Raw genomic sequence first — 10,704 nt, 5'->3', positions numbered from 1 at the left:
CTCGGGAGGACTCGCTGCGCAGCCAGGCATGGCGGAACTGGGCTGGAGGAACAGTCTGAAGTGCATGTTTTCCAAACGCAGGGTGACACAGATCTCCTCTCCTTCTGACCACGGGTATTGTGTGTTCATCATCTGAAAGACCAGCAGCAATGCCTCACTGGCCTGCTTCAAGAAAGGCTGAATCCGACTAGACCTTTAGCATGCACCTGCCCAATCACAGATTGCACTCTGAGCTTCTGCAGTTGCCCTTCTCCAAGTCTGCTTCATCCTCTTTGGTGTCCCTCTTAGAAAACTCTACAGTCTTCTCATTCTGAAGACAAGAAGGAAAGAAGAAGAGTTGGTACGGTTTTCATCCTGGTTTCTGGTATTTTTTTTTAACTTTACTTTAAATTTGCATCTTTGGATGTGTTTTTCTTTCCTTAAATTCAGAGCTCCTTGTGCCCACCTCAGCTGGGGTTTGGCCCGCCCCTGTGTCATCCGGCAGGTCCACGTCGCGGGTCTCGGGCAGCAGGATGCAGGACAGCGACACCAGCACGGGGATGCTCCCGAAGATGGCCATGGGGATGGCCCGGTGGTACTTGTCCAGGGGGATGATCAGCGGGGCCAGGATCCCGGCCACCCTCGCCAAGGTGGAGCACAGCCCCATGCTGGTCTGCCTGGGGGAGCGAGGGGCAGATGTGGGCAGAGATCAGCATCCTCTGGGACTGAGGGCGGCCATGGGGACAACTGGGCTCTTGTCCCTTCCCCACCACCACGAGCCACGGCGGAGGGAAGCTGTGATGTCTGGGGAGACCTCACCTGACGACTGTGGGGAAGAGCTCTGCGGTGTAGATGTAGGAGGCGGAGAAAGCGGCCGTGGCTGTGAACTTGCCGATGGTGGCCAGGACAGTGATGGCCACGGGCTGGTCTGAGGGGAGGAGGAGACACCACCACTGTGACCTCCACGGACATGGTTCACTTGGGACCCAAACTCTCTCCTTTCTAGTGGACTTACCAAGCAAACCTTGGCAAGTCAAGGACACAACCTAACCCTTTGGAATTTGTCCCTAGCATGCCATTACCTGGAAAATATCCTCTGGAAAGCTGGCAAAGAGAACCCAGATTACTCCTGTGGTCTTGGGCACTCCCTAAATCTGCAGCTGAAATGAGCTACTGAGCCACCACAGGTGTCTGGGGGAGTGCTCGGTTGGAAATACCACACCCCTGAGCTTCAAAGCATCGTGCAGCCCCTCTCTTTGCTTCCCAGCCTTACTCCCAGCAAGCAGGGGTGAGGGTGTGGACTGCAGCAATGTGGCACAAACAGATGTGGGGGGTGGGCATCGGGGTTTTTTTTTCTGTTCATCTAAAGAAGGGAGAAGCAGTGGATTTTAAAACACCTCTTCTGCTACACCTTTCTGCAAGGAGGTGCTGGAGGTGGTGGTGAACAGTGGGTGGTGGTGTCTGATGGGCACTGCCTGCTAAGGGCCAGGAGCTTTGGGAAGATCAGGCACAGCCCTGAAGGAGAAGACACTGAAGCTGAGGGGGAGCCAGCACGTTGGGAATGCGGTGCCCTGGGCTGTGGCACTCAAGGCAGCTCAGCCCCTGAGAGAGAGGTGTGCCCAGGCGGGCTGGGAGGGTGGGTCTGAACAAGGATAGGGATCACTGGGGCTCTGTCCAGCTCTGCTCATGGGTTGGGAAGAGGTTATTCACCTTCAGGAATGCCGGTGAGGATGAGGCACATCAGGCCAGCCAGCATCAGCAGTATGGCCTGCACTTTCTTCCTCCCAAACCACTCCAGCAGGAAAATGAGGCAAAGTCGAGCTGGAAGCTCCACGGCCCCAAAGGCCAGCTGTGTCAGGTAGATGTCCAGACCAAAATTTGTCACGCTAAGGCCCAGTCCATAGTAGACAATGCTGTCTGCAAACCTGAAATTCAAGTCAAGTGGAATAAAACATGTCACCAGATGGTTTTATGGGGGCTTATCATCAAAAATTAGCATGGTTATACCACACACGGCTTATTTAAACTCCCAACAATCTCTGTTCTGCTTCTTGTCACCACCTGTGACAGTTCTGTGGGATGTAGTTACATGAGATAAAGCAGAATGGATCCCCATATGGTCAGCAACTTCTAGACTGAGCCCAAAACTTCTAGGTAGGCATAACACTTCTCCAAGGCATAGGGATCACCAAAATCTGGAATTACTCAAGCCTTTCTAACAAACCCCACAAATTTATAATGAGTAATCATCTCCTCCCCATGGCCAGGCAAGGTAAATCCGATCCAGTATGGGGAGACAGAATGACAGCAGACGAAAAAAATACACATATATATGACCACCACAATAACATGAAGTGAATTTACAGTTCTTGTCAACTATCAATGCCTCATTTTCTTTCACCCAGAAGTTTGGAAAGAGGGGAGCAGGGAATGTCTTACCAGACGCACAACATGAGCAAAGTCACCTTCCGGAGGTGCTTCTTCCGAAAGAGATCCAGAACACTTCCAGACTTGATCTGTTTCTCAGGCTTCAACTTCAAAATAAAGGAAGTCAAAGAGTCAAAGCAGGCAAAGGTAACCCATGGCCAGCTGCTTTTCCATCCGCAGTCAATGGAAAGCCTCAGCAAGTCAGGCTGCTGACCCTCACAGCTCTGAGAGGAAGGGCAGCCCCATGGGGGGCTCCTGCCTCTGTGCTCTGGGTGTCCAGCAAGGGGGTTGGTGACCAAGAGGTTCCTCAGGAGGAACATTTCCCCAATGTGGGAGCTTTGGGGCGGGCCAGGAGGTAACTCCCCTTCTGGCATTTATGCATGGAAACCCACAGACTAAACAGAGACCACATGCTCATGACCCACACTCCTGCAGTCCTCCCAGGACAAAAGCCAGGGAAGCATTTCAGTCCTTTGCACAGCCCAGAGTGGACTGCAGGAAGCTCCAGGCTGAGCCTCAGCAGAAGCTGTGCCTCTTCCCTGCCCTCGTCTGTGTCCATGGCAGCCGGAGCTGGAGTCCCCCAGTGATCCCCAGCTCCTCCCCAGCGGGCATGGAAAGGTGCTGATGGGCTGAGCTGAGCTGCAGGGGCTGTGCAAGCCCAAGTGCAGGGGAAGTCTCTGCGGACAGGCAGCGGTTCCTGTGCCCGGACAGGTACCTGCTCCAGGAGTCCTGCCGGGAGGCTGCACTTGTTGGTGGCCGCCGCCTTCTGAAGGAGCTTCTTGGCTTCCTCCATCCTGCCTTTGGTCACCAGCCACCGAGCTGACTCTGGGAGCACCCTGCCGAGGAGGGGAGCTCAGCACACGCTGCTCTGGCCCGCGGAGCTCCCCCACAGCCCTTTGCCACCACACCCGCAAGCAGTGGGTGTCCCATGGGAGGGACGGGTCTAAATGCCCTGCATTTGGGCTCCAAAGGCCACATTTGATGACCTGAAGCAAAGCAGCTGCTGCTCTCAGCAGTCCAGTGGCCCAGGGAGATGTGCTGAGCTCTGCAGAATCTCCTGCAGCATGTGCACTGTGATGGGAAAGACCCATCCTGGTGCTGAGCTGCTGCTGCCTCCTCACTCCCACCCCTACCCTGCTGTTGTGTCTTACAGAAGCTCTGCCCAACTCCTGCTTACCAGATGTAGAAGAAAAGAGCAAACATAGGAGCGGATCCTGCAATCTCCAGCAGCCTCCAGTTGCGGATTCCGTAGCTCAGCCCAGCCACCATCATCTGCCCGATGGCAAAAGCGGTGTGAGCAATAAGCACTGACTTTGGCCGGAAGGAGATCCCAACCCATTCTGTAGCTGCAAAGAAGAACAAAACTTCGGGGTCACCCTTCCAAAACATGTCAAGCTCTTGTTTGTTACTATATCTTGTGAGGCCACAACTGCTGCCTCAGGGCTAGGGCATCCTACTCACCCAGGGACACGACAGTAATCATAATTCCTGACACTGCAGCCCCCACGACACACCTGATGGCCATGTAGACATAAAAATGGGGCACAAAGGCAACTGCTAGACCAAACACGCCCTGGAGGAGCATGCAGATAAGAAAGACTGGCCGGCGGCCGATCCTGTGCGAGAAGAGAGAAGATGCAGTCAGTATCTAGAGAAACTTCATGGGGATAGGAAAGATCCCAGGTGGAATAGTAAGTGATTTGAAAACCAGAGGAGATTTTACATCCCTGTGTACGTAGCTGTATATCCCTATACAGCCCAAGAAATAACGTGCACAAAAAGCAGCGTCTCCACTTTTGAGCTGTCGCTCAATGGCTGAGACACCAGTCAGGGCTGGACTTGTGATTCCTAGAGGACCTCCCCACAAGGCTGTGTGTGCCCCTCTCTCTTTTCAACCATCAGACACCTACAGACATGTCAGGTGGCCCCAGATGCCCTTACTCAGTCAAGGGGATGGAGTCTGTGGAGGGAGTATTTCATCACCAGTGCGAGGACAGCCCGCACCCTCAGCTGGGCTGTCCCTGAGTGCTGGGCAATGACTCTGGAAAGGTGACCGGGTTTCCTCACCTGTCACTTAGCATCCCAAAGAGCATGGCTCCTACGAGAAGCCCAGCCATGTAGATGGACTGGGAGATGTCGTTCAGGACCGTCCTGTCACACACCAGGTCAAACTGGAGGAGGGAAACACAGATGCTGTTGCTTTCGACAGACCCCAGCTGCTTTCTGAGGATCAGAGCTGTAGCAGCTCCACTTCTCTGGCTGCAAAGGCAGGACGGGGTGGAAGGAGGAGGAGAGAAGGAGAGCTGTGTTTTCTCTGGTAAAGGAGGACCAGCACAGGAATGGCAAGGGATGCAGCAGCTGCTGACAATCCTATGGAGAAACTGCCTGTGAAATGGGCATGGTGCTACAGGGACACCAAAGAGCACTTGCCAGAGGCTGGATCCTCTCCTCTGGCTGCAGCTCAGAGAAAGGTACTTGAGAGAAAGTGCTGGAGCTGGAAGGGGAAAAAAGGAGGGAGAGAAGGAAGAAAGGATGGAGGAATGAGGCAAAGTGAGAGAGGAACAGAGGTCTGGAAAGGGAGAATCACAGAATAATTCAGATTGGAAAAGACCTCCAAGATCATTGAATTTACCCTTTGACTGATCACCCCCTTGTCAACTAGAAGGTGGGGGATAAAGCAGAATGGAGAAGTTGGGAATGCTGACAGACAAAGCCTTTGCTCAGCTGCATAGCCCATGGAACATCTTGTTGAAAACCACAGCCCTGAAAGACTGGAGGCCCCAGAAATATCAATGATCCCTAGCATGCCATTACCTGGAAAATATCCTCTGGAAAGCTGGCAAAGAGAACCCAGATTACTCCTGAGGTCTTGGGCACTCCCTAAATCTGCAGCTGAAATGAGCTACTGAGCCACTGCGGGTGTCTGGGGGAGTGCTCGGTTGGAAATACCACACCCCTGAGCTTCAAAGCATCGTGCAGCCCCTCTCTTTGCTTCCCAGCCTTACTCCCAGCAAGCAGGGGCGAGGTGTGGACTGCAGCAATGTGGCACAAACAGATGGGGGGTGGGCATCGGGGTTTTTTTTCTGTTCATCTAAAGAAGGGAGAAGCAGTGGATTTTAAAACACCTCTTCTGCTACACCTTTCTGCAAGGAGGTGCTGGAGGTGGTGGTGAACAGTGGGTGGTGGTGTCTGATGGGCACTGCCTGCTAAGGGCCAGGAGCTTTGGGAAGATCAGGCACAGCCCTGAAGGAGAAGACACTGAAGCTGAGGGGAGCCAGCACGTTGGGAATGCAGTGCCCTGGGCTGTGGCACTCAAGGCAGCTCAGCCCCTGAGAGAGAGGTGTGCCCAGGTGGGCTGGGAGGGTGGGTCTGAACAAGGATAGGGATCACTGGGGCTCTGTCCAGCTCTGCTCATGGGTTGGGAAGAGGTTATTCACCTTCAGGAATGCCGGTGAGGATGAGGCACATCAGGCCAGCCAGCATCAGCAGTATGGCCTGCACTCTTCCTCCCAAACCACTCCAGCAGGAAAATGAGGCAAAGTCGAGCTGGAAGCTCCACGGCCCCAAAGGCCAGCTGTGTCAGGTAGATGTCCAGACCAAAATTTGTCACGCTAAGGCCCAGTCCATAGTAGACAATGCTGTCTGCAAACCTGAAATTCAAGTCAAGTGGAATAAAACATGTCACCAGATGGTTTTATGGGGGTTTATCATCAAAAATTAGCATGGTTATACCACACACGGCTTATTTAAACTCCCAACAATCTCTGTTCTGCTTCTTGTCACCACCTGTGACAGTTCTGTGGGATGTAGTTACATGAGATAAAGCAGAATGGATCCCCATATGGTCAGCAACTTCTAGACTGAGCCCAAAACTTCTAGGTAGGCATAACACTTCTCCAAGGCATAGGGATCACCAAAATCTGGAATTACTCAAGCCTTTCTAACAAACCCCACAAATTTATAATGAGTAATCATCTCCTCCCCATGGCCAGGCAAGGTAAATCCGATCCAGTATGGGGAGACAGAATGACAGCAGACGAAAAAATACACATATATATGACCACCACAATAACATGAAGTGAATTTACAGTTGTTGTCAACTATCAATGCCTCATTTTCTTTCACCCAGAAGTTTGGAAAGAGGGGAGCAGGGAATGTCTTACCAGACGCACAACATGAGCAAAGTCACCTTCCGGAGGTGCTTCTTCGAAAGAGATCCAGAACACTTCCAGACTTGATCTGTTTCTCAGGCTTCAACTTCAAAAATAAAGGAAGTCAAAGAGTCAAAGCAGGCAAAGGTAACCCATGGCCAGCTGCTTTTCCATCCGCAGTCAATGGAAAGCCTCAGCAAGTCAGGCTGCTGACCCTCACAGCTCTGGGAGGAAGGGCAGCCCCATGGGGGGCTCCTGCCTCTGTGCTCTGGGTGTCCAGCAAGGGGGTTGGTGACCAAGAGGTTCCTCAGGAGGAACATTTCCCCAGTGTGGGAGCTTTGGGGTGGGCAAGGAAGTAACTCCCCTTCTGGCATTTATGCATGGAAACCCACAGACTAAACAGAGACCACATGCTCGTGACCCACACTCCTGCAGTCCTCCCAGGACAAAAGCCAGGGAAGCATTTCAGTCCTTTGTACAGCCCCGAGTGGACTGCAGGAAGCTCCAGGCTGAGCCTCAGCAGAAGCTGTGCCTCTTCCCTGCCCTCGTCTGTGTCCATGGCAGCCGGAGCTGGAGTCCCCCCCAGTGATCCCCAGCTCCTCCCCAGTGGGCATGGAAAGGTGCTGATGGGCTGGGCTGAGCTGCAGGGGCTGTGCAAGCCCAAGTGCAGGGGAAGTCTCTGCGGACAGGCAGCGGTTCCTGTGCCCGGACAGGTACCTGCTCCAGGAGTCCTGCCGGGAGGCTGCACTTGTTGGTGGCCGCCGCCTTCTGAAGGAGCTTCTTGGCTTCCTCCATCCTGCCTTTGGTCACCAGCCACCGAGCTGACTCTGGGAGCACCCTGCCGAGGAGGGGAGCTCAGCACACGCTGCTCTGACCCGCGGAGCTCCCCCACAGCCCTTTGCCACCACACCCACAAGCAGTGGGCGTCCCATGGGAGGGACGGGTCTAAATGCCCTGCATTTGGGCTCCAAAGGCCACATTTGATGTTATGAAGCAAAGCAGCTGCTGCTCTCAGCAGTCCAGTGGCCCAGGGAGATGTGCTGAGCTCTGCAGAATCTCCTGCAGCATCTGCACTGTGATGGGAAAGACCCATCCTGGTGCTGAGCTGCTGCTGCCTCCTCACTCCCACCCCTACCCTGCTGTTGTGTCTTACAGAAGCTCTGCCCAACTCCTGCTTACCAGATGTAGAAGAAAAGAGCAAACATAGGAGCGGATCCTGCAATCTCCAGCAGCCTCCAGTTGCGGATTCCGTAGCTCAGCCCAGCCACCATCATCTGCCCGATGGCAAAAGCGGTGTGAGCAATAAGCACTGACTTTGGCCGGAAGGAGATCCCAACCCATTCTGTAGCTGCAAAGAAGAACAAAACTTCGGGGTCACCCCTTCCAAAACATGTCAAGCTCTTGTTTGCTACTATTTCTTGTGAGGCCACAACTGCTGCCTCAGGGCTAGGGCATCCTACTCACCCAGGGACACGACAGTAATCATAATTCCTGACACTGCAGCCCCCACGACACACCTGATGGCCATGTAGACATAAAAATGGGGCACAAAGGCAACTGCTAGACCAAACACGCCCTGGAGGAGCATGCAGATAAGAAAGACTGGCCGGCGGCCGATCCTGTGCGAGAAGAGAGAAGATGCAGTCGGTATCTGGAGAAACTCCATGGGGATAGGAAAGATCCCAGGTGGAATAATAAGTGATTTTAAAACCAGAGGAGATTTTACATCCCTGTGTACGTAGCTGTATATCCCTATACAGCCCAAGAAATAACGTGCACAAAAAGCAGCGTCTCCACTTTTGAGCTGTCGCTCAATGGCTGAGACACCAGTTGGGGCTGGACTTGTGAGTCCTGGAGGACCTCCCCACAAGGCTGTGTGTGCCCCTCTCTCTCTTCAACCATCAGACATCTACAGACACGTCAGGTGGCCCCAGATGCCCCTACTCAGTCAAGGGGATGGAGCCTGTGGAGGGAGTATTTCATGACCAGTGCGAGCACAGCCCGCACCCTCAGCTGGGCTGTCCCTGAGTGCTGGGCAATGACTCTGGAAAGGTGACCGGGTTTCCTCACCTGTCGCTTAGCATCCCAAAGAGCATGGCTCCTACGAGAAGCCCAGCCATGTAGATGGACTGGGAGATGTCGTTCAGGACCGTCCTGTCACACACCAGGTCAAACTGGAGGAGGGAAACACAGATGCTGTTGCTTTCAACAGACCCCAGCTGCTTTCTGAGGATCAGAGCTGTAGCAGCTCCACTTGTCTGGCTGCAAAGGCAGGACGGGGTGGAAGGAGGAGGAGAGAAGGAGAGCTGTGTTTTCTCTGGTAAAGGAGGACCAGCATAGGAATGACAAGGGATGCAGCAGCTGCTGACAATCCTATGGAGAAACTGCCTGTGAAATGGGCATGGTGCTACAGGGACACCAAAGAGCACTTACCAGAGGCTGGACTCTCTCCTCTGGTTGCAGCTCAGAGAAAGGTACTTGAGAGAAAGTGCTGGAGCTGGAAGGGAAAAAGGAGGGAGAGAGGGAGGAAAGGATGGAGGAATGAGGCAAAGTGAGAGAGGAACAGAGGTCCTGGAAAGGGAGAATCACAGAATAATTCAGATTGGAAAAGACCTCCAAGATCATTGAATTTACCCTTTGACTGATCACCCCCTTGTCAACTAGAAGGTGGGGGATAAAGCAGAATGGAGAAGTTGGGAATGCTGACAGACAAAGCCTTTCCACAGCTGCATAGCCCATGGAACATCTTGTTGAAAACCACAGCCCTGAAAGACTCTGGAGGTCCCAGAAATATCAATGACAAGCCATTGGAAGGTAAGGGTCTTTCACAGAGAAGGTGATGTGAGTACAGCTAGGCTGAAGAATACGGGAAACTGTGGGAGGAACACTCAAAAGGTCCCTCCTGGTAGGATTGTAGGTTCAAGGGTCTGGATACTGGAAAGGGAAGAGATGGTGGGCAGAGCTTGTGCTGGACTCACACTCCCATCTGTGCCCTCCCTGGGCATCTATATCACAGTCTAACTGCAACAACCTCCCAAGGATTACAGCTGTGATCTGTGTGATGGAGGCAAAATCCTCCAGTGCCTGGTAAATCTCAGCCTGACCGCACCACAGCTGGCACTGTCTGACCAAACCACAGGACAGGACATACCCATCCCTCCCCTTCCACGTCCCCCTCTCGTTAAAAGGTGATTACAGACCTCGGTCAGCAGGGATGGTGGCTGTGCTGAGGGGTACACCCAGCCACTGCTGCACTTCTGCGTGGCGTTCAGGCCGTGTGCCACGATGGAGTCCAGGTCCCAGTCCACTGGGGAGTACATGGAGCACTGCTCGTACTGCCCGTCCGCATCCCGGGGCAGGGTGAGGTTCAGCTGCTCTTCCTGCGTCAGGTTGGGGCTGACAGTGAGGATCCAGCTGGTGTCACAGTGGTGGGGCACATCCACAACCATGAACACTTGGCCAATCATTTGGAAAGGATTAAGAAGGAGCGGGAGGGAGAGCAACAGTATCAGGAGTTTCTGGTACAGCCCAAACTCCCCCAGAGCAGTTATGACATCTCCAAACTCAGCCATGGTGATTACTTCTGTGGCCAGGCTGTGCTAGTGCCTATGGCTTAAATAGGCAAATATTAATGTTTAAACTATGCCAGCACTAAACCCCTAATCCAGTGTGATAAAACGAGCACCTGTACCAGCATGTTCATCATTATGATGATATGGTGCTGTCCTCCAGGGCGTACTTTGTCACCAGCCATTCCCTCCCTGTTCTCGGGAGCAGAACAAAGAGCATTGCCACTCTTGGAGATGATAGCATGGCAACAGCTTGTCTTTTTCCAGCCTGGAATGTCTCACAAAGCCTCCTGAAAGCAACTGTGCTGCAGTGCAAGGTTTTTGTCTGAGACCTGAAGTTGTGACCCTACAAACGAGGGGTAGTTTTTCTGAGAGGGGTGAAACAAAAGGAATGAATTTGCTGCTCCCATTCATGGCTGTATAACCCATCCTGGAGACTATAGGAAAGAGAAGCAGAAAACCACTTCTCCTCTGGGCCAGGGAATATGGCTGGTAGTCAAGTAGACTTGGTCTTGACAGCTGTGTCCCAAGCTGTCTGTTTTAATTTGCCCCATGTAGAAATCCTGGTTAGTCACAAA

General features: G+C 53.1%; 1 protein-coding gene across 1 annotated transcript; it reads right to left on the bottom strand.

Annotated features, from left to right (window-relative positions):
* Window positions 1–214: 214 nt before the first annotated feature.
* Window positions 215–10,135, bottom strand: LOC126651021 (solute carrier family 22 member 13-like). The gene is made up of 10 exons (XM_050336533.1): window positions 9,758–10,135; window positions 8,628–8,731; window positions 8,022–8,176; window positions 7,737–7,905; window positions 7,275–7,395; window positions 2,419–2,513; window positions 1,690–1,904; window positions 799–907; window positions 446–656; window positions 215–310 (listed from the first exon to the last, which is right to left on the bottom strand). The coding sequence occupies exons 1-10, from the start codon at window positions 10,127–10,129 to the stop codon at window positions 215–217; spliced, it is 1,647 nt and encodes a 548-aa protein (XP_050192490.1). The 5' UTR covers window positions 10,130–10,135.
* Window positions 10,136–10,704: the final 569 nt, after the last annotated feature.

The sequence above is a fragment of the Myiozetetes cayanensis genome, unplaced genomic scaffold, assembly GCF_022539395.1.
Source record: "Myiozetetes cayanensis isolate MyiCay16 unplaced genomic scaffold, myiCay2020 scf1, whole genome shotgun sequence".
NCBI classification, from domain to species: Eukaryota; Metazoa; Chordata; class Aves; order Passeriformes; family Tyrannidae; genus Myiozetetes; species Myiozetetes cayanensis.
The sequence above is the reverse complement of the archived record's forward strand: the minus strand, read 5'-3'. Positions and strand labels throughout refer to the sequence as shown.

What these genes read in the sequence shown, in the direction of transcription:
- LOC126651021 (XM_050336533.1), bottom strand. Translation starts at nt 10,129, where the DNA reads ATGGCTGAGTTTGGAGATGTCATAACTGCTCTGGGGGAGTTTGGGCTG. An exon ending in TTTGGGATGCTAAGCGACAG is followed by an intron (nt 8,177 to 8,627) that starts GTGAGGAAACCC and finishes CTTCTCGCACAG; the next exon opens with GATCGGCCGCCGGCCAGTCT. An exon ending in GATTACTGTCGTGTCCCTGG is followed by an intron (nt 7,906 to 8,021) that starts GTGAGTAGGATG and finishes TCTTCTTTGCAG; the next exon opens with CTACAGAATGGGTTGGGATC.